This window comes from Juglans microcarpa x Juglans regia, chromosome 8S (assembly GCF_004785595.1).
Source record: "Juglans microcarpa x Juglans regia isolate MS1-56 chromosome 8S, Jm3101_v1.0, whole genome shotgun sequence".
NCBI classification, from domain to species: domain Eukaryota; kingdom Viridiplantae; phylum Streptophyta; class Magnoliopsida; order Fagales; family Juglandaceae; genus Juglans; species Juglans microcarpa x Juglans regia.
In genome coordinates this window covers 17,339,124-17,363,426 of record NC_054609.1, presented here as the reverse complement: position 1 = coordinate 17,363,426, position 24,303 = coordinate 17,339,124, and the positions used below count along the sequence as shown (strand labels likewise).

The 24,303-nt window shown below is 36.5% G+C and overlaps 2 protein-coding genes across 5 annotated transcripts; both read left to right on the top strand.

The window, feature by feature from the left end:
• Nucleotides 1-1,028: 1,028 nt before the first annotated feature.
• LOC121244321 (glutamate decarboxylase-like) lies at nucleotides 1,029-4,486 on the top strand. Its single transcript, XM_041142333.1, has 6 exons — nucleotides 1,029-1,326; nucleotides 1,450-1,654; nucleotides 2,363-2,563; nucleotides 2,762-3,230; nucleotides 3,707-3,759; nucleotides 3,892-4,486. The coding sequence occupies exons 1-6, from the start codon at nucleotides 1,235-1,237 to the stop codon at nucleotides 4,339-4,341; spliced, it is 1,470 nt and encodes a 489-aa protein (XP_040998267.1). The 5' UTR covers nucleotides 1,029-1,234; the 3' UTR covers nucleotides 4,342-4,486.
• Nucleotides 4,487-13,930: 9,444 nt separating this feature from the next.
• On the top strand, nucleotides 13,931-17,853 carry LOC121244841 (pentatricopeptide repeat-containing protein At1g73400, mitochondrial-like). Of its 4 annotated transcripts, XM_041143060.1 has the most exons (4): nucleotides 13,931-15,287; nucleotides 15,453-16,213; nucleotides 16,297-16,552; nucleotides 17,470-17,853. In XM_041143060.1, exons 1-2 carry the CDS (start codon nucleotides 14,048-14,050, stop codon nucleotides 15,776-15,778), a joined length of 1,566 nt encoding a protein of 521 aa, XP_040998994.1. In that variant the 5' UTR covers nucleotides 13,931-14,047; the 3' UTR covers nucleotides 15,779-16,213; nucleotides 16,297-16,552; nucleotides 17,470-17,853. The 4 variants fall into 4 exon arrangements, with proteins under 4 accessions (XP_040998994.1, XP_040998993.1, XP_040998992.1 ...); XM_041143059.1 differs by having other exon boundaries at nucleotides 13,933-16,146; XM_041143058.1 differs by having other exon boundaries at nucleotides 13,933-16,152.
• The last annotated feature ends 6,450 nt before the right edge of the window (nucleotides 17,854-24,303 follow it).

Genomic DNA, 24,303 nt, shown 5'->3' with positions numbered 1-24,303 from the left:
GAGATTTGCATACCCTATTACTATAAATATTATTTCTCATTATAAAAATAAACTTGTAAACTGATATAAATTAATATGATGTATTAAGTTATATGGATTTTATTATATAAATTATATAAAAATTATCGCATAAAAAAAATTACTTTATAAATTTATTTTTCATAAAAGATTTATTATATTTTCAAGCTGCTATGTAAAGTACACCATCTACATCACTTAAATAGTAAGATTTGATTAATAATATTTAAATTTAAATTTTTTTAAAATTAAATTATATAATATAAATATTTTATTAAATATATTAAGTCGGGTTTCAATTAAAGTTTCTCAAACCTAAGATATCTTTGCATATGTAACTAACATATCAAAAAATTTATTACGAAAAATGTCAAATGTAGTTAAGAAAAACTTATAAAAAATTAACTTATCTACATGTCAGTTATTGATACGTTAAAAATCATAAAATTTAAAATTTGAATTTCAAAAGAATACTAACCAAAAAAATTTTGTAAGTAAAAATGTGTTTAGTTGCTAGATTAAGCTGAACTCAGTCTAATTTTAAACTAAATCTAACATCTAAACACCTAACTCTCAAATTACTAAACTTATTTCAACTAAAAATCTTCTTATATATGGGATCTACAATTTCTTTTAACTTAACATATATTTATACGTGAGACTCATAATTTTTTTTTAATTTTTTATAAAAAATATTAAAATTATCTTAATATTTAAATACATTTTAAATTTAGTTTAAATAAACTTCACATAATTATTTTTATTATTCAATTCATTACAATTTATAAAAAATTAAATTTAAAAAGTTGAATTGAACTCAACATCTAAACGAGGTTAAATAAAACTGTAAGGACATCTTCCAATTTATCATCCGATATTACACACCGTATTTATTTTTTCGCTATTCAAAAAGGAAGTGAGTAACAATGATGGCTAATCTGCCAGCTCGAGAATTATTCGGGTGAGAGTGCGGTACAAGAGACTACCTTATCTTTGTACTGCGTGACCCCACTCCCGGAGATAGCCCAAACAAACTTCGAAAGAAAGAAAAGAAAACAGTGTCTTCTTCTCTCTTTAGCCATCGACTACAATAAAAAGGCCAAAGCCAAACCAGAAGCCAAGATCCCCTCAGCAATTCTGATCTCTCTGTCGTACGTTGTTCTCTGAAGAAACCCGTGTCTCTTTGGGAGCGAGAAGAAAAGAAAAAGGGAAAGAAATGGTGATTACAACGACGATCCCGGACCCCCGGGCCGGAGAGCTGTTGCAGTATACATTTGCTTCTAGATATGCAGCAGCGCCCGTTCCTAAGTAAGTTGCTTTTGGCTTTTCATCTCCTCTCTGTTTGTTTCTCGGGAATTTACGGGAGAAAACGAAGATGGTAAGTTGTGCTGATGTTTTTGGTAATTTATATTTATATTTTTATGGTTGAAGGTTCAAGATGCCGGAGAAGTCGATACCAAAAGAAGCGGCGTATCAGATAATAAACGACGAGCTTATGCTGGACGGGACGCCGAGGCTGAACTTGGCGTCTTTTGTGACCACTTGGATGGAGCCTGAGTGTGAGAAGCTCATGATGGCCTCCATCAACAAGAACTACGTTGACATGGACGAGTACCCTGTTACCACCGAGCTCCAGGTCAACCCTCTCCCCTCCATCGCTTCCACGCAAGAAATATATGCAAAACTCACTTAACTTGATATAATACAAATATTTCTCTTACAATAAAATAGCAGTAAAATAGATCTGATTTATCGTATTTATTCACGCAAATTTATTAATTAATTGCCAAGGCTTCAGCCTTCATTCAGATCTTTTGATGGAGAGAGAAAATAATATTTTTTTAATAAATTGCCCATTCTACAAGCTGTACTCCATACAAACTTGGCTATTAACTTAGATGAAAGCCATTTTCATTTATCTTTGCCTCTTCCAATGCAGGCTAAAAGGCCTGAAATTAGTCAAAAATGGCATACAAGAATAGGATGCCTACATGACTGATGCGGATGCTCTTAAGAGTGATAAGCACAGATCAAGATCTGTATTATTTTCTTTTCCTTTGTGGGTGCTTTTTATTTGTTTTGGTTTTTGGATCATGGACCTGGACCGGTGTAAATGGCACATGGCTTTTGTGGGAACTGTGTTGCACTTAGCTCCCTGTACTTCACATGATTTTCTCTTAAATAATGTAACCTATGAATTCTTAAATTAGCATTTCCAGTACATCAGTAAAGAATCAAATATTAAATGTTTATGAAGGTAGATGTGAAAATGTTGACATTTTTTAAGTCTTTTTTGTTCTTGGTTAACTACAAAGAGATTGATGAGTAGAACTCAAATCTGCAGAACCGGTGCGTGAATATGATAGCCCACCTATTCAATGCTCCTGTTGGGGAAACTGAAACTGCTGTGGGCGTGGGTACCGTGGGGTCATCAGAGGCGATCATGCTGGCTGGTCTAGCTTTTAAAAGAAAGTGGCAGGCCAAGAGAAAATCAGAGGGCAAGCCATATGATAATCCCAACATAGTCACTGGTGCTAATGTGCAGGTGGGTCTGTGATTAATCGGTATTAATTTAGGTAGAATCAGAGTTGGAACGTAGATATACGCTCTGATATCATTTTAAATAACGGATAGAAATAGATGAATTTAATTATTTAATTCATAATCTAAATGGGTCGCAACACGAGAAAGAGGTTTTTAGTTCAGGACTAACTAAACTGAGCTAAATATATGTGCTTCACAGGTTTGCTGGGAGAAGTTTGCTAGGTACTTTGAGGTTGAGCTGAAGGAGGTAAAACTTTCAGAGGGATATTACGTGATGGATCCAGTGAAAGCAGTTGAGATGGTGGATGAGAACACCATCTGTGTTGCAGCAATTCTGGGATCAACCTTAACTGGGGAGTTTGAGAATGTGAAGCTCCTTCACGAGTTCCTTACAAAAAAGAACAAGATGACAGGGTGGGACACCCCAATTCACGTTGATGCTGCCAGTGGAGGGTTCATAGCACCATTCCTTTATCCTGATCTGGAGTGGGACTTCCGGTTGCCTTTAGTGAAGAGCATAAATGTCAGTGGTCACAAGTATGGGCTTGTCTACCCTGGTGTTGGCTGGGTTGTTTGGAGAACCAAAGAAGATTTGCCAGATGACCTTATCTTTCACATCAACTATCTTGGTTCTGATCAACCCACATTCACCCTCAACTTCTCCAAAGGTAATAACATTAGGACACATGCATACAAAAAGCCGAAGTGTAAGACTTCATTATCTTACAAATCAAATTTTATCATGTCGGCATGGAGCTGGACGTGTCTTCTACACCGGCTTAAAAGTGGAAGCAGTCTCAATTCTTTGTTATGATAAAATGTACTCTTCTAGCTTGTGTCCGGCTTCAACTCTGGTGCTGAGTTATATCTACCAACATTTTAATAGCTTTATAGAAGTAGTAATCAGATCAAACCACTTGCTTATATGGGTTTTTAGCCTTATATCTAAAATGTTCATCTCATGCCACCAGATGTGTTCACGACAGGACTTGAACTTGGCACATTTTCTCATCAATCATATAATTTTAGTGACTAAAATTTCTCATTTGAAATCAACAAATAAATTGTTGCATTGAAAAGGATTGGTTGATTTGGCCTTTTTTTTTGTGTTCATTTATTTTTCTAACACTTTCAATTCTGGCAGGTTCTAGTCAAATAATTGCTCAATATTACCAGCTTATACGGCTGGGCTTCGAGGTAACTGTCTTTCATTCTGAATCAATTATCTTACATTTAGAAGTCCCAAGAGAACATTGTTCAATATAATAAGATTCTATGTTTCATTCTGTAATTTTATTTATTTTTTTGTGTTGATGTTATCTATAAAAGGGTTACAAGAACATCATGGAAAACTGCATGGCTAATGCCAGAGTGCTGAAAGAAGGAATAGAGAAAATGGGGAGATTTGACATTGTTTCCAAGGATGTTGGAGTTCCCCTGGTAGCCTTCTCCCTGAAAGATAGCAGCAAACACACAGTGTTTGAGATATCAGATAGCTTGAGAAGGTTCGGGTGGATAGTTCCAGCCTACACAATGGCACCTGATGCCCAACACATCGCCGTCCTTCGCATAGTGGTTAGGGAGGATTTCAGCAGGAGCCTGGCCGAGAGACTTGTTGCAGACATTGATAAAGTTGTGAAGGAGTTGGACACCCTTCCCAGCCGTGAATCCACCAAAGCTGCTCACATCACGGCTACTGTTGAGCAGAAACAGCACGCTGAGGAGGTACTCGCCCACTGGAAGCGAGTTGTGGCGGCCAAGAGAGCTGGGGCTTGCTAGTAAAACCGAAGCTCTATCCTTTTGCTGGCAGCTCTGAGACTTTCTATATGTTAATCACATTTGCTTTTTGTTAAGTTATATGTTATTTGGGTTTGTTTGATGGTTCTGTTATATGTGGTTTTCATATTTAAAATCTTTCGTACGGCTAAAGTATAGAGACTAGTACGGCCCAAAAAAGGAGTTTTGGATTTGGATTTGTTAAGAGCTGCTTGTAGGGGCTTAAGAGTGGGAATCAATCACACCTCTTTAATATTTACTTGCAAACTCATTACCTGATTTTTATATTTTTACAATTTGAGAGCTTAGTTTTTAATTTTCGCAAGATTATTATTAATACTAAGATTTTTCATGTTTTTGTAATTCGAGACTTTTGTCAATTCTCTCGTTAGAAAACTAATCGGAGAGGTTGCCACGTGGCTCATGTCTTATTGACATGAGCTCTTCTATATACAAGCTGATTCACATATTAATCTGTGCACTAATATTGATGTAGACTATTTTGTCAAATGTTTATTTTCTAATCTATACTGTTTCATTAAAATTTACCTTTCCACCTAAGCATTGGTATGCTTATTGGTGCTCAAATCTGCTTATAACCAAATTTTTTCTATTGACATGTCACTTTTTATAACCAAATTTTTTCTATTGACATATCACTATCTAATTGTTTTCTAATAAGAGATTGATAGAGATCTCGAATTGCAAAAACGTGAAAACTCAGATGTTGAGTTTGCAATTAATCTTATTGCTTGAACACTTCTTGAATCATTTTACTTGCCATCTCCTCTTACTTTATTTTGATTCTTTGAATGAGTTTTATTCATTTAAATAGAAATGATGGTTAATTCCACTCTGAAGGGCAGGAGATTACTTCTTCCTTCTTTCCTCCTTTTTTTTTTTTGGGTGCACTCGTATCATATATCGATTTTGGTACCAACCATATAACAAAATTAGAGTCATTGTATCATAACAACAAACAAAATAAAATACAGAATCAGAAAGTTTTTCAGATGCATATTATATCAAACAGAGTGCTAAACGTATTCATATCATTTTCATATAATAAAAAACGGATTCAAAATATCTTCATATAACATTTCAAAATTTCCAGATTTAATATTCGCTCTTTTACACATTTCAAAAACAAAATGTCAAAATATTACTTATGTCTATACTAGTTATGTTAGAAAATACTTTCTTTTATACCGATTTCATGGGTAATGTAGAACACATAACTGATGTTATTTTCACATTTCTTTTCAAAACATAACATGCATATTTTTCTTTTATTTTTTATAAAATCAAGCTCAGTTCATTTTCTTTTTATACAAAATCTAGCATAGTAACCCCGCTTACCTAACTTCTGCAGAGAGTTACTTAAGCTTTGGACTTGAGCTCTATCAATGTCACAACCTAAACAAAAATTTATTCACTAACGTGTTAATAATCCATATTAACATAAACTTAATTAACAAAATTCCACCATCCTAAGGATGGAATAGAAGAAGCCTATAAGCAGTTCAATTTATAAACGGCCCAACAGAAACATCCCAACATTAGTTATAATGCAAACTTTACAACCACTTAACTCAACCCCAAACAACCATCATATCCAACTCTATGTCCAATATAATCCACCGATGCTTCCAACACGTCAAATCTTACGCCAAGAGGGTTATCACAAACAAAGGATCCCTCCAATATGGACAACAACAAATATCATATATCCCATAGCTCACATCAACCGAAAAGCAAAATAAAATCCAAAGTAATTCATTGTAAACTCCAATAGTCATTATATAACCCAAACAACCACGTAATAGTGTGTAGGGCTCGTAGGGCTCATGCGCGGCTTACAGTGCGCGTAGGCCTCACGCGCCTCCACTTTAGAATGGGTTTCCAGCTGCCACGCGTGGCACCACAATGGCCAGCGGCCTTGGATCTTTCGAATCCACCTACTCCTTTCTTTCTCAGTGCGGCGCGCGTCACTACTGTCGGTGGCAGTCTTTTTCCGGTGTATCGGGTCTTCTAGTTGCTATTCCCTTATGTTCCTATTTTTCCTAACCAGTGATCAAGATGATATGGTCATGATAGTCTCCTCCAGTTGGACCAGAGCAACAAAATGCAGCGCACCCCTCTCGACTACGACGTTTAGTTGTAAGTTTATAGTTTGTTTATCAGACTATGTTAAAACCGCTTTTGAGCGGCATCCCCTTGTGGGATTGGGTTGGAGTCAAGCTTTTGACTTACCCCTGTTTCTTTTATTTTCTTTTAATTTTGGTGTTGCTTTTTGTTTATTTTGGGAAGATTGTCGGGGATTCCCACCCCACTGAATCTTGTATCCTTGTAACCGCGTAGTTTATCTATGCTATGTTTTAACTTGTGAAGAAAAAAAAAAAACAATCTAAATAATTATATTCATCAACCCAACAACAAACATAAAGCAAAACTGGACAGCCACATTACTCAATCCAACCAATCATACTCATCACCCCAATAAACACTTATCAATTCAACAAGTCACATAACATACTAATTCATCCACCACTCACCCCATCAGCCAACTACTCAACCATACAACAGCACACATCAAGTTTTCTCTACTAGACAACTCCACAAATCCCTTACTTTTGACTTCCAACAGCAACCCATTAAGTAACAACACCATTTATGGATTTTATCAGTTAAACTTTATTTAAATTCCAACATTATTTATATCACGCTCATAACGATGCAAACAAAAATGAGCCTACTATTATGAAAATTTTACCTATTCTTGTGTGTGTGGCACGTGGAGTTAGAGAGCGGATCAACATCGTCTAAGGCGTTGGAGACGTTCTGTGATATAAGAATGTCCAGCCATAAACCATGTTACATCTCGGGCAGGGATTGGGATCTGGTTAGGGGAGAGAGAGAGAGAGAGAGAGAGAGAGAGAGAGAGAGCTTGCCGTCGTTCAACCAAAAGTCCGGCAAGCGGGTTTGCTGGCAATGAAAAAAACCCTTGAATAATGGTGGTGGTACACAACTACATAGTTTATATAAAATAATATAAAATTTCAAAAAAAAAAAAAGAATTAAACCTATAACTCTCGGTGAAGGCATGTACACAGAGAGAGAAAGAGAGAGGTAACGCCTACTGTCGTGGAGCTCGGTAATGGGCAACATCAACTGCAAATCTTGAGCCCAGCAATGGTGCGAGATGAGGAAAGCCAACTGAGAACGTCCCGTAGGGAGATGAGCACAACACGAGAGAGGGAGAGTAGTTATGGACTGAGTGTGGAATCTATATGAAACTGAGTTGAGGGGAGTTAATTTGCTGAAAATATGGGGAAGAAAATCAAGAGGGTTAACAGAAGGGAGAGTGGGAATCGGGGAAAGCGAAAAGCTTGGGGAAAAGAACTGCTTGAATGTGTGTGGAGGAGAAGAAGGAAGTGGAAACCAACTGCAAAAATGCAGGGGAAAAACGAGGTCGGGGAGGAAGAAAAGATCAAAGGGGAAGGAGCTTACCAGAAAACGACATCGTGTGGTCTCCTTTGTTGGGTTCCTTATTGGCCTGGGCCTGGTTTGTGGGCTTGGGCCCTGGGTATTACAAAGGCTGCCTGGAACTTTATACAAAAATTTCTCATTGAAAGACTTGGAGGCCAACTTGTTCTTATTCATGTTCCATTCTCCATAGGACAAACACAAAGTGCTTAACCAAGCATCATGGAACTTCAAAGGTCATCTCCTTATTCTAAAACCATGGCCACCAGGATCAACATTGCAAGAAATACGATTAAACCATTTCGTTTTCTATGTGCAAATACATAGTTTACCAATTCCATATTATCTGAAGGTAAATTATATAGGGGTGTAGCATTCAAAATGTTCCTACTATATCCTTACTCATGAAAGCCAACAAAAAGATAAACTAAAAAGTTGCAACAGTTCATTGCCAATAACCAGAAGGTTAACCTAGTAACTATTTATAATTCAATAGCAAACTCAAATAATAAGCTCCATTTCTAACAAGGTAGGCAGGCAAGTTTCACATCAAAATAAAACGAAATAGGAAAAGAAATGACCTGCAATCAACCACCTTATGCTATCAGTGTTTGCACTACCAATCTCAAACAACAACCAACCACTGTATGCTTCCCAACCACTCACAGCAGCCAGTTCCAGCCAACAACCAAACATTTGAAAAGATCCTTGCCAAAGAAGTGCACCCAATAAGTAATGACATGGGAAAATAAGAAATCAGGAAGAAATTTTAAATGGCATACACAATTAGCAAACAAATGTGAAAGAGAGACTTACAAACACAAGTGAAGTAAAATATGAAACAGGAAAAGGGTTAGGAATCAAGTGACTTCCAACATACCTCAGCAAATCGAGTCGAAGTTGAGTCTTTGAATCCAGAGAAAATTGACTAATTGAAGTTGCTGGGAAGAGAGAAGAGAGAAAAGGGTTGAGAAGAAGGTCGAGAGAGAGAGAGAGAGAGAGAGAGAGAGAGAGAGAGAGAGCTATGTTTTTTCTTTTGTTGGAGAAAGACTGAAAGAGTCGAAGGGGCATGAGTTACGATTTCATCCGATAGATAGCGGGTTGGATTCATCCGATAGAGAACGGGTTGGATGATGTCCAACTCGCATTTATCGTGTGGGTTGGATTGGGTCTATCAGGAGGGTTGGGCTCATGAAATTTTTTGCACAGGCCTGCCCCAACTGAATGAAGACAATGTCATGGAATTGCAGGGGCTTAGTCTGACCCAAAGTAATTAGAAATTTAAGGGCTAATATTAGGAAATATAACTCGGGCATTATCTTTTTGTCGAAAACCATGCTGCGAGTGAACACACCTTATCCATTGTAAATAGCTTAGATTTCCATCATTTTGTTAGTTATCTAGCTTTAGGAAAAAATGGGCCTACTACTTTTGTGGCGTTCGGGTGTAGAAATAGAACCTGTTTATATTAATACCAAAGCAGTTTCAACTTTAATCTACTTAGATCCTCCATATCATCCTTAGCTGATTGCATATGTATATTCACTTGCTCAATGGCAACTTAAAGCAAGCTTCTAAAACCATTTGGATTCAATGCATCAAGCATTTCTAGGACCTTGGATTCGTATAGGAGTTTTCAATGATCTCCTCAATCAATCAAAAAAATATGGCAGATGTTTTGTCCCTTCAACATCAACTGGAGGACTCAAATCACTAATGGAATATCATGGACTTATTGATATTGGTTTCACAGGTCCGACCTTCACATGGTCAAATAATAGACATGAAAATGCTCTCATAACAGAAAGAATGGACTGCGCAATTGCAAACCAAAAGTGGTGACTACTTTTTTCGGATGCAGCATTGCATCACCTGGCATCTTCGGCCTCAGATCACCACCCACTTCTGCTACACATAACAACAATTTAGCAAAAAGCATCGTTCTTCAAATTTGAAGAGTTCTAGATTCATGAACCACTCAACCAAATCATAATTAAAGAAGCTTGGAACAAGTAGTACAAGGGCACAATGACCTACATATTGTGCAAAAAATAAAGTCCACAAAGGAAGCCCTCAAATTATGGAGTAGTGCTCACCTAAGAAAAATTCAGGCTAATATCCAAAATATAGAATGTGAATTACTTGAAGTACATAGTAGTCCTGCAACTCTTCAAAACCAAGAAAGAGAGAAGTATCTTCAATTCAAACTCCAAAAACAAATGAAGAATGAGGAAACTTTATGGAGCCAAAATCAAGAATGTCATGGCTGATATCCTCGGATCTCAACACCAATTTTTTTCATCTATTAGCAACAATTCGAAGAAGAAGCAATGCGATAGACTCCATCAAATAATTAGATAATGGACCAAATTATTAATGAATCTTCTTTCATCAATTATTTTCGATCTGTTTGCATTTCCACAAACCCACAAGTCCCGGAGCAATTAGAAAACTTATTCGAAAGACAGGTTTCAGACCAAGATAATGAGTTGCTTAGTGCTTAGCCAAGTGAAGAAGAAATCTTTAGTGCTGTAAACCAAATCCCAAACCATAAAGCGTGGTGCCCGGATGGTATGGCAACTCTGTTCTATAAACATTAATGGAGTATCATAAAAAAAATATGTCATTGAAGCAGTGCAAAATTTTTTCCGAAATGGGAAACTTTTGAGACAAATGAACCGCACAAACATAGCCCTCATCCAAAAAGCCCGAACCCAAGTGCCTTGAACCATTATCGCCCCATCGGTTTGACGAATGTCATCTCTAAAATCATCTCCAAAATATTGGCTAATCGTTTTAAATCCACACTGACCAAAATTATCTCTCCTCTTCAAACGACATTTGTTCTAGGTTGTAACATAAAAGAGAACACGATGATAGCCATGAACTGTTTCATCATCTCAAGAAAAAAAAAAGGAAAAAGAGGCTTAATGGCTATAAAGCTCGATATGGAAAAAGCTTTCGATTTTGTTGAGTGAGATTTTCTATTTATGGTGATGCAAGTATTGAGATATAGCCAAAAGTAGATTAATCTAATCAAAGAATGCGTTACAATGGCAACCTTCTCAATTCTCATAAATGGTTCACCCAGAAATTCTTTAAAGCGCAAAGGGGACTCAGACAAGGGGATCTGATCTCACATTTCCTCTCCTAAATGATCATAGAGGCACTATCAAGAATTTTAATACGAGAAGGTATTTGATTCAGCAGGCACAGTCCACCAATATCACACCTCCTTTTTGTGAATGATACTATCATATTTGGAAAATCTAGTGAAAGAACTACTCAAGCAATTTTTGAAAGTCTAGAGAAGTACCAACTACAGTAGGGACAAAGAACCAACAACAATAAGTCCTCCATCTTCATCACGAGAAACACTAATGCAGCAATCAAAGCCATAATCTCTCAGTTACTATCATACAAACCCTCAACCTCGAGAATGAAATATCTAGACCTTCGAACTTTTTTGAACAGGAACAAAACAGAGAAATACAAAGAATTTCTAGAAAGAGTACAGAAAAAATTAGAGGGATGTAAGTCAAAGTTGTTATCACAAACAAGAAGAACCATGTTAATCAAAATAGTTTCCAGTACCATTCCAACTTATTATATGTCTTCCTTTCAGTTGCGGAAATCAGTATGCAAGACTCTAGATTCCAGCTTCAAAAATTTCTAGTGGGGCTTTTCAAAAGACAAAAAATAATCTGACTCTAAAGTCATGGAAATCCATATGTCAACCAAAACAATATGGGGGACTCGGCCTTAGACTGATAGGAAATCTGAATCTTGCACTCCTAGCGAAGGCTGGTTGGGAAATGAGCAAAGAAAATCTTGGTTTATAGCATTCTATTCTTTCTGCAAAATTTCTCAAAACCACTAGCTTTTAGAACGTAACTCCAAAACCGTCAAATTCATAGCTATGGAAAGGAATTCTCAAAACAAGAGATCTACTTGTAAAAGGAAGATGCTACCGAATAAACAATGGTTTTCCGGTTAATGCTTGGTCGAAACTATTGATTCCTACAATGAAAACTTTCATACCGAAGCCAATTCAATTTATGAACCAGGTTCACCCTTTACTGAAAGTCTCCGACATGATCATTGAAAGCCCTCGATCTTGGGATCTCACAAAAATGCAAAAATTTTTTGACCAAGAAAGCATTGCAGAATTCCAAAAAATACCTCTTCCAATAAACAATCTGAGATAGGACAAACTAATCTGGTTTCCTAATCACAATGACAAATTTTCAGTGAAAACAACTTAGAACATAGCAAGAAGTAACCCCTGAATGACTCAACAAAGCTTCCTGATATCTATTTTTAAACCTCTCTGGCATTTAAAAATTCATGAAATATTCTCACTACTAGAAAAAAGATTGAGCACTGTCATTCCTCAGATCCACTTAGAATATTGTCCATTGTGTAATGAAGTGGAAGAAACTTTGCTCCACCTCTTCATAGAATGCCCCATTAATTGGATCTTATGGCAACAAAGCTCTTGGCCACTAAATCTCGATACATTGCTGATACATTCTATGTCAGACTGGATACAAATGATTCTAAATCCAGATAAGGAATTGGGACTAAACGACTCAGAAAAACATCCCTTTCAACTATTTGCAGTCATCATTATGGATTTCAATTGGAGATAAAAGAATGATATAGTCCACAATTACACAAATTTCTCTCTTAGGATAGCAAAAGACGAGCTAAACTAGATTTATCAAGCCTATAGACATGAGTGGGAAGAAAAACAAAAAAAATCAAATGGAAGCATGGAAACCTTCCCTTCACAACCAATGGAGCTTCTCCTTTTATGCCAAAGTAGAGAATCATTCTTAGCAATCTCAACTGTATGCAGAGACCATAACGAAGAAATATTGGAGATATCTTAGATAAGGACCTCAAAAATCCAAACCACAATTCCTATGATTGTAGAAGCTTCAACAGCTCGTTCGGCATCTCAAATGGCAACATAGCTCCAACAAAGCCAAGCAGTCCTGAAGAGTGATTCACAAACCATTATAACAGCCATTGAAAGCAAGGACTCTTCCCCAAACTAGAAATCACGCTAATCATTGATGATATTCAACAAATCCTCCAGCAACATAAGGAGTGGAAAATAGTCAAAATTCATCGATCTCAAAATTGATCTGCGCACTCTGTGATGAAATGGGTTGCAACCAACTCAGTTTTTGGTTGTATACTCTTAAATAATCTTCCTAGATGCATTTTGTATATTGATAGCAGAAAGGATCTACCTTCAACCTTATTTGTATTAAGACTTTAATTTTTATAATACTAAGCAAGCTTGATTAGGAAAAAAAAATGGGAATGATGGTTGATGGAGTTTGATATAGATTAATGGGAGGTCATTTTCTTCAGAATAGTGAAATTTGTAGATCTGAGAGATTATTAAGTGCATTCATCTGATTCATAGTGGTGTTGGTGGCAAGTAAATTAATGCCTGCTTTAAATTCCATCGACATGTTTTGTTCCAGTACAACACAAAACCACCTTAAAAAAAAAAGAACCAAAAAGACAGCAGCACGCAGTTGAAAAGAAAACAAAAACCATTGAACATTACCATTAATCAGACGTGTCCTTAGATATGTCCTATAATCTTTACAACCATTTTTACACGTACAGCATGATAAGATATTAAGTAAAAAACTAACAATAGATATACAACATAATAACTTTTTTAACAATTCTATTTCAAATAGAGAACAATTAAAATGAGTTCCTCAATATAGAAATGCTATATACAATTTTAAAGTGTACAAATCCGGCATACTCTTTTTGGAAAAGTATAATTTGCCATGAAAGTGTTGATTTTTTTTATGTGGATCATAAATTTTCTTACTTTTTTCAAAAAAAGTGTACGGGATTTGCATAATATATAATTACATAAATTATTTCCAAATTCAAAGAGATAGGAGTACCAATTCATAGAAGCATTGATACTACTACATTAGTTGGTTGAAAAATAATTGTATCCTGTGTCATTATTTTTATTTGAAGAATGAAACCGGGAACCCTTTCCTCCCTCTCTCAAAATTGCCATGGGCCGCAAGTCAACAGTAAAAGAGACATCTCCACGACCATCATGGCCCATTTCCTTGTCCCTGCGAATAAATACCCTCTATTTCCGTCTCTTCCTCCGTAACTATAAACCTCAAAACGGTCGTATCTTTGTAAGCCCCTCTCGGTTGCTTTCGAGATGAGGAGGTTCTGTAAACATTTATCTGCGATCGGATTCAGAAACTCTTCAAACTCTTTCTCAATCCGCAGCTTTAGTGTTAATCCCTTAGTTGAACCGGGATGTCATTTAGCTGATTTTATTGTCTCTACGTCATTTCTACAAACACCTTGTTCGGAGTCTGTCAAACTGTCGTTTCCCTTGAATCCTCTTGTGGGGTTCGCGGTGTTCGCGCGGCGGTTTTGTTCAGAGGCTGTCCCTATTGTTCCAAGTTTTGATCTTAGGGTCGACGATGTTGAGAAAGAGGATAAATGTTTGGAAAGTGATGTCGATAGGTTGTACAATGCTGTCATCGATAACTCTAGTGCGTATAAGAATATGGAGAAGGCTCTTGACCAAGTTGATGTAGAGTTGACGAATGAATTAGTGGTTGAGGTTCTTCGTAGGCTTCGGTTCGAGGAGAAAATAGCGTTTAGATTTTTTACGTGGGCGGGGCATCGAGAAAACTATGCCCACGAGTCTCGGGCGTATAATGATATGATTGACATACTGTCTAATACAAAATACAAGGTGAAGCAGTTTCGAATTGTTTGCGATTTACTGGATTACATGAAGAGGCGCGACAAGAACACGGTTCCCGTTGAAGTTCTGTTGAAAATTTTGAGAGATTACACTGAAAAACATCTGACCTATTTGCATAAATTTGCCAAGAAGAAGAGGATAAGGGTGAAGACGCAGCCGGAGATCAATGCTTTTAACTTGCTGTTGGATGCTTTGTGCAAGTGCAGTTTGGTCGAGGATGCTGAAGCCATGTTTAAGAAGGTGAAGAACAAGGTTAAGCCTGATGCTAACACTTATAACATCTTGTTTTTTGGGTGGTGTAGAGTTAGAAACCCAACTAGAGGAATGAGAGTACTGGAAGAAATGATTGAATTGGGTCATACTCCTGATAATTTTACGTACAATACTGCCATTGATACCTTTTGCAAAGCAGGGATGGTGACTGAAGCAGCTGAACTCTTTGATTTCATGAGAACGAAAGGTTCCACGCTGTCTTCGCCTACTGCTAAAACTTATGCAATCATGATTGTGGCTTTTGTCCAGAATGATAGAATGGAGGAGTGCTTTAAACTTCTAGGGCATATGATAAACAGTGGTTGCCTTCCTGATGTTACTACATACAAGGAACTGATTGAGGGGATGTGTTTGGCTGGAAAGATTGAGGAAGCGTACAAGTTCTTAGAAGAGATGGGAAATAAAGGTTACCCTCCAGATATCGTTACTTACAACTGTTTTCTCAAAGTCCTTTGTGACAATAAAAAGAGTGATGAAGCACTCAGGCTTTATGGAAGAATGCTTGACATGGATTGTGTGCCTAGTGTGCAGACCTATAATATGCTGATTTCAATGTTTTTTGAGATGGCAGATACTGATGGGGCGTTTGAGACTTGGCATGAGATGGATAAGAGAGGCTGTGCACAAGATATGGATACTTATAGCTTGATGATTGATGGGCTTTTCCGTTGTAACAAGGTTGAAGATGCATGTTCCCTTTTGGAAGACGTGGTAAACAAGGGAATGAAATTGCCATATCGGATGTTTGATTCATTTTTGATGCAACTTTCTGTGATTGGTGATCTCCGTGCCATCCACCGGCTCTCGGAGCATATGAGAAAGTTCTACAATTCTGCCATGGGAAGACGTATTGCACTCAACCAGAAGCGAAAGAGCATGAGTTTGAGAGGGAAGTAATGAGATTTCTAGATTAGCTATCTAACTATCTTTTCAGTGTCTTTGTGGAGATCATCTACTGAGATGTTTTTCTAACTGCTGGTGCTGCCTCATCATGCCAAATGGTTGTATAGCTGAAAGTACTCTTCTAGTTTACTACTAGTACTACTGAGGTATCTAATCCCATAGTTTGTTCCTCTAACTTTCGTCTCAGTGCGGTGTCAGCCCAGCAGAGTAGCGCTTTTGCTGTTGGGGTGATTTCAGATTCTCTACATTTCACTGCTCCACAGGATGAGATTGAGCTGCCATCCGGTGGAGCAGCTACCTTCCTTGGAAAATGCAAAAAGTGCAGCTGCCTTCTTTCCCAGATTCTATTTCTTGACAGTAAAGTGTGAGTTGACCTACAACTCAATATCTCTCTAATTCATCTGAAAATCTCCCATTTGTGCAAGACTGGTAATGTCCTGAAAGTTATAATATAGTAGAGAGTGGTTTTAAACTTTCATATTGACACATCCTGTTTTGTAATTCTTGTTTAGGAGGCTACGTGTCAGCAAGGAGGGATCATGAGCCAATACTGTGTTTCTACTTTTTAGCATTGAGGCACGTCTTCCATGGATCGACTTTGTGTTTCTATGTCAGGCACGTCTGCAGTGAAGGTTATCGCTCTTGGTGACGAACCCAGTCCTGACGAAGAAACCGAATTCAAAAGCTTGTAGTTTCTACTGAAACTTCATAAATAATTTTCTTGGAGACTGCATTGATGCAGCAGGATGTCAATAATTTCAACTATAGGTATGTAGATAGTAGATACAGCTATATTGTATATTTCGTCTTTGATTTGTGAATGAGTTCTTCATTGTTATTGTTTTCATCGCCATTGTCATTATTCTGATTTTGATCATCATAATCGTCTTCATTCTTATTCTGTCTTTTGTTAAAATTTTGTATGTGAACTTCACAACTTGTCCTGTCTGTGTTTATGGTTATGAGTGGCATACTTGAGGAAATTCTACTTTTTATCGCTTTTAGGCCCATCAACAGTCTACCCAGGTGCTTTTTACCTAAATATTTAACTGAAGGGCTTCAGAAGCACATATACGTTGTTTAGATATTTTATGGTTTGCTGATATTAGCTGAAAATGCTGAGAATTTCTGGGGCAGCTTGTTGCTACCATAACTCATCAGAGTCATCTCTGTCCACTCCCTCCCTCCTATTGTACAACCTATCATCTGGAATTATGAATACTCTCTCTACATCTTTATTCAACTCAACACATGGTGAACTAGTGTTAAATGTTGTCTTGTACTTTGTCTAACATTGCTACGTTTTATGTTTGAAATCACTCTTCCACCCATCCTTGGAACAACAAATAGGAACTATCACACACTAAAGAGGAGAGATCACACAGCTAAAATGAAATACCACCAGATGATCTAAATAATGGAGTCTGTTGATTAGGATTCCAATCTTTTAATCGATATTTTGAGAAGGGATTGAGCACATGGATGCAAATTGCTTGTCAACTTCAAATTGTGATCTTGGAGGCAGAATGGGAACAAGCATTTCTTTTTTAAACCTATTTTTAATATATAAAACTGAAGAATTAACTTGAAACTTGCTGGCTGATACTGTACTTAGAACTGCATAACTGCAAGTCTTGACAGGAATGATCTGACCTTTGTTTCATTCTTTTTGTCTTCTCACACAGATCATTTTAGGAGACAGGAGTGAGCAGAAGGCATTCAAACACACGAGAATAACTTGTTTTAATCCTGGTTCCTTCTGAAATGACCACACATTTGTGGCATATTGTTCATGCACTCAGGAAGTTGAATTGTCAGCCTTCAAAGAATATGAGAAATATATGTTACACTAAACTTCAGCAGGCCAATCTGAAATAATGCGAGGCTGGATTTAAGCTGGGAACACCACTTTGTTCTATGTGATGCTAGGTAGAATAGGCTCATTGCTATTGAACTGGTCTAATATTTAATTAGAAACTTGCCTATCAAATGACTAGAAATTTGTGATGTACAGAAAAGAAGGCAATTGATTATTACTTCTGGTGTATAGAATGCTGTTGGTATGTGAACTCTGTTTGTCAAAATAATTCATTTTTGGTGCTTTCATTATGTTTCCTTTGTGAAAATAATGCCTTCAATAAAATTTCTGAAAAATAATATTTTCTTCATATAATCTATCAGTACTTAATAATTGGTTTAAAATATGATAACGTGGTTTCAACCAACTTATTCTTCGACCGCTGTATGTTCAGTCTTATCATGCAGTTGCTTATGCCTTACTGCATTTGTTTTTTCTTTTAGAAAAACCCTATTTGCAAGCCTACGCCGTCCTTTTATATCAAATTGAAGATTTTACACCAACTAGAAAAAATGGACATCTGCAGTGTTTAGATATTAAAATCCGAGAAATGATATATACAAGCACCAAATGCACTAGCCTCGCACATGCCTTTTATAAAAAAGTGGATCACACCACCAAAAAGTGTGAAAAACTTATTTTCTCTTGGCGAGACACTTTTTTACGAACAGTTTGTGCAAGACTTATACATTTGAGACTTGTACCCGTTACTAAAAAAATCCACTATCTTAGAAACAAAAAATAAAAATAAAAATAAAATTCACTAGTTTCATATGAACTTTCGTTTGGCATTATTTTCTTGTTTCCTTTTCATTCCAAGGGATGTGCTTGAATAATATGTTTATACATGCGAGTGAATAGTAAGAAAAAATGGTCCCACAAATCCTTTTCAAGGAATTGGGCAGACGGAGTAAGCAAATTTTCCTTAAATATTCCATATTGATATACCAACCTTTTTTCCCCCCCTCCGTATATGCCACCTTTCTACGTTTTTGCCTCAAATATATAAATATTAGATATATGTATATATACCTATATATATATATGTCATTGTTATTGGTATGGTGTGTTTTTCAATTCCTTTCTACTACTGTAGTTTTGTCTGTCTCCCTACGACAGTTTTGAACTAACTATACCAATCTATTTTGCATATCTACTTACCACCATTCGATTATAATTTTAATTTCAGGGTGAAGACATAATATAAACAAGTCAACATCAAATTTTTTTTTTTTTTTTTTGGTTTTGATGACAAACATTATTATTATTATTCTTGCAGCAAGTACTTGATTTTCATTGGTATCAGTCTGATCTACTTCATGTACTTGGGAAACTAAGGAAACTTCCATTTCAGACGTGGTAGCACTTGAATTTAAACTTGTTACTAGTGTATCATAGATGTTTGACCGATACAGCATCAAAATCGGAAATATTGCAGGATTTCCTTCGTTTACAGGCAGTTTTCTATAATAATTGTTAAATTTCTAAAACATGAATCTTTTTCATTTCTAGAACATGTTTTTACAATGAAAGAATTCACAAATAAATAGATACATGAGCATAAGCTGTCTATGGTAACAAATAAAATAAGGAAAGGATGTACAATTCCTAGAATCATGACTAATTCCTAAAAACATGGCGTTGCTGATTTAGTGCCAAGTATCCTGTCAATAATAATTTCAACCTTTGTGGAATTTGACTAATGCAGGAAGTCTTGTTGCAAGTACTTGTAATAATGGTTTTTATAGGGATCAATATCTACATCAGAGTATTTGCAAAAGGAATCTTCCATTTCAGTTGCAGCACTCGATTGTTTTTAGGATAATGGATGTACGTTTGACTGAAACTACATCAAAATGGGATATGGCGAAACAGATCATGACTTGCAGATTTTCCTTATTCTACAGGCAGTGTTCTACAATAATTACAACCTTTGTGGAACACACTGTTTTGACAAATGGAAGTCTGCCATTGGATATCGAGTATGTCATCCTCTTAGTGGCATTCTTTCAGTGAATATTGCTAGCTGCTGCACTCTTGAGTAATGTTTGAAGATTCTTGATTCTTTTTCTAGATCGATGATTCCCTCAAAGACTGGTTTGTTATAAAGTTATATACTCTCCATCAGTCAAATTTAGACACGACAACATGTTGCTATCATTTTGGACTTTTGTAAGCTATTGATAGAACTTAAACAGTTCCATGTAGTTACTAAAACATTATTATCTAGATGATCATTTCCAGTTCTGTTCTTTCCTGTTTAAAGCCAAAGATAAAGATACTGAAGGTACATAAAGGCATCCAGTCTCTATATATTACACAATATAAAGGTGGTATATTCCATCAAGGTTAGTGGAAAAATCCATCCAAAGTTATGTATCTTTGCCAAACAATGACACTTTATATCACTATCTCCTTCTACCTAATACCTGCAACCCCAAAAGTGAGTTTAACTCAATGAGCAAGTTTCATTTTATATGTTTCTTATAAATTTCCACAACCTTACTAATTTCCACAACCCAATGAAATTTATAAGAAACTTACTTTTTGTATATATTCTGAAAGAGTCAAGACAGTGGAGAAAGTGATGGCCCTAATATTTTGAGAACAATAAGAAAAGAAAATGAAACTGAAATAAGGTACTGTAATACATAATCCATATTGCTAGGTAGGATACTTGGGTTGAGAAGTTTAGATTAGTGGAACCAGAAAACCCTTTCCAAAATGAGTACCAAACAGATGTCATGAACCAACAAAGGCAGAAGACAGAATTTGGCCACTGCTTAAAAGAAGAAAACAACAGACAGAATTTGTATGCAAAATAAGTTAAATTATTTTCTTGTTCATGGGTTATTAATGATGTCAGGAATCCTGAGTATGTGTTTTTGTCCCTCATGTATACATATTGACTAGCAAATAAATGTTGCCAAATTCTTATTATTGGGAGTGTTTTGGTGACCGACTGGGCATGAAGGATTGATATATATATATACTAGAGTTGAAGTACTTTCACCAGATTCCTTGCATGCATGCCTATATATTGGGTAAGCTTTGGTGGATCTGTTAATGAAATTGTTTCCTTGTTAGGAGAAACGGCTTCAACGAGATCCTATGAGTCTATATTCTTGGCGCCTTAAGCATGGAAATGTGAAAGAATTTAAGGTTCTCCCGTACTTACAAAACTAAGTCTTGTGGTCAATATTATCGTTGATATGGCCAGAAAAAGTAGGTGAAGCTGGTGAACAGTCTGAGAAAGAACAGTACTGTACATTAGGCAGTTAGGAATTTCAATAGTTAAGGAACTTATACCAAATTATGTGATCATGAGCAAAATGAACACGCGCGTTTGGAAAGGTCAACATGCATGGCTGCTGATTGGGCTAGCCAAGGCTCGATCGGCAGTAGCTTGAAGGCGCAAGTTACATGCATGGCCTGCAACTGCAACCTTTTTTTCTTCTCCCTCTAAAACACTATTTTGAAAAATTTCTTAGATATATAGTTCGGTAATACGGTTGACGTGATATTCTCATTTTATGATAATAGGATGACATAATGGATATAACTTTGATTATCATGTGGATCATCCAAGAGAATAAAAAGTAAGAGAATTTTGTTTCGAGTAGATGATCAATATCAAAGCATGCAAGCCAGATTATGTTATTTCTCAAATGTGAGAAGTTGGGGAGAGAGATGTTTGTAATAGACTCATTTTGACAACAAAATAAGTGGCAGCAAATAAGTAATTTTCTTAAAGTGAGTGTGAAGGAGTAAAATACACTAGGCCTAAAATGGTCCTTACGACCCAGCCTATCAATGGGCCATCACTAGGAGACAAAATAAGAGAGAGGGAGAGGGGACAAAAAGGGATAAGAGGGTGAGGATGTCAGGAGAAAGTAGGAAAGAGAGAGATAGTCAGACACGCAAAGCACATTCCTCACCATGATTGAGGCGCACGTGGGAAGATGGCTAGATAAAAGCAAGAGGCCAGACGACTCAAGGGGGGCTTTCGGGACTTCTTTTTCAACTTTTGGACAAAGAGCTCTAGAGAGAACATCTTCTCCTACAAGTAGATCTCCAGCTCCCATTATACAATGAGAAATGAGAGGCTATAAGAGACTGTAAACAAACATATTATAATATAATCTCTCTTCCCCAAAACCTCGTAGACACAAGCTTAGTGTAGAACCACGTAAATATGTGTGTCTATCCCTCATTGTTTTCTCCACATTTAAATATTGTTTATCATCATAGATGTATGCATGGACACCATACAACTGCACCGGATCACTACCAGGGACTCCACACCTCACCGATTGAGGCCCAGTCCAATCTAGTCCAGCGCATTTGGGAATGGATCTTTCTTAATTCCCTTCCAGACTGTACTATTTTTAGGTGTTAACAGTGAGTACATGAGTTAATTAGTAGTTATAGTTGCAGTTAGAAATTATTTATGTTTGGGCATGCAGTTTTTCCTAGCTGTTTATGGAGAAATGGTTGGTGAGAGAAGGAATTAGTTGGGTTGGGTACTTTCGCTCACTTGTTAGGGAAGCAATTTTCTAATTTCTTTCTCCTAACTCGCAGAATATTGTTAGGCCAACGGTCAAAAGAAGACTCATGCCTGTCCCCACTGATCATGATCAACATTAATGCAAAACTATCTTCTCTTAATAATTAGGGGGCGATTAGATTCTGGGGTTTGACATTTGTGATTGAACTTTTAAGGTAATTCGTCGTCCACGTGTTGTTGAAGAAATTAACAACAATTGGAGAGAGTCAAATAATATTCTCAACCTTTAACCACTCTTAACTTCCAACGAGATCTAAGAAAAAATCTTTGAATTGAATCCTGTCCGTGCATGCGTCCTATATTAATATAGCATAGAATGTTTTATTTTATTTATTTAATTTTAAATATTTGAAGTTGAAACTACAAATTAGCCAAATACTAAACTCAACAATATACGATATATTATATTTTAAAATTATTTTTTATAATAGAATAATATATTTAATGTATCATATGAAATTATGTCAGATTTATAAATTTAATTTTGTAGAATTTTTTATGACTTTTAGTACTTTTCAAATTATAAAGACTATATAATTTAACTTTGTTTATTTTTTGCCCGCGAGATCAGCTGATAAATTCTTGACCAGGATTTATAACTATAAGCTTTTACTTTTAATATATATAATTAATTAGTGTGATCTTTATTTCTTTAGTACTCTGGCTCATGTTCCCCCAAAGATGACGCTGAATCCAAATTTGATGACGTTGTCATTTCAATTGCATACGACAAGTCAAATAAAAAATATAATTATAAGTTCTTAGGTTTGGTTTTGATAGAAGAATTTTGGATTTGAATTTAAAATCAACTATGATTTCGGATCTTGAAAAGTTGAAAATGTTTGTTTGGTTTTTGTGCAAATCCAAATAAATTTTAATAAATGATTCAATGCAAATTAGGGTTTAAATTTTGAACACCCAAATTTAAATCCCCTTCTCTAAATTTATCCATCCAAATGCATCATTAGCATATGACTACAGAGGCGCTTCGAGATAGTCATGTTGTTTATAGGAGAAAAACAACCCTCCAACTAGCATCAAACTCGTAAGAAAAAGGAGAATTAACACAATACACTGCTACATAGGTGATTAAATCCGTAAATAGCAAAACACAGGCTTTCTTGAATGATTTTTCCCTCTATGCATGTGTCTCTCGCAGTACTTGGAATCTAAGAATGCCTCTTTCGAGCACCTCCATTTTTTCCCATCTGTTGTTCTGCACCTGCCTGGCTCTAGGTCTTTTCCTCCCCAAACCCATCTACAAGTAGTTCCAGCTAACTGCACCAAGAAACATCTCAAATCTCATTTGTTACCGAAAGCACAAACTTTTATTCAAAAACTCAAATAAAAACACATGGACGCACACTAGCTCAAAAACGTCCATCCCCTTGCAATCTTTTGTGGTGCTCAATGGCCCTGTTGACTGCAGTTCGTTCATCCCAAATTGTTGTTTGAGCTCATAATGCACTGAAAATATAAAGACAAAAATGTGTTGTCGATATAAAAATAAAAATAAAAAATCTAAAGTCTAGCGTTTGGGTAAGAGATGGAGTGGAAACTGAAAGGGAGGCACAAGAGGGCACTGACGTCTATGCTGTTCGAGTGTAGACGACTGCATGGTTAGTAAAATAACATGCTGACGTGGCAGGCTGCTATTGGAGGGCTGGTTATTTGTGAGGACCAGCTGGACTGGTCTTCAGGTTTTCTCATATGTCTAAACCTTAAATGGTATATGGCTAAACCCGGCTTGTTCGCCCAATTATCCACCAGCCTTAGGTGCGAGTGCGGTTGGAGGGCCGGTGGGGTACCCACCCACCACGAATTTCACTCGCCCGCCCATATAATATTAAAAAAAAAGCCTAGCTATAAATGCTCATATTTTTCTATCTCCTCTATCCTCTTCATCCTCTTCCTTTCATGGTTTACCGTTCTTTCTTCTCTCTCATTTATCTTCTCCTACTCTTTTCTTCTTCTTTTTTTTTTCCTCCTCTCAACCCTCTTATCTTCTTCTCCACCCACGGCCAAGCCACAGCCTACGACAATACGACCACTTGACCATGCGTGGGTCTCTATGATCCAAGACCTTAGTCACCG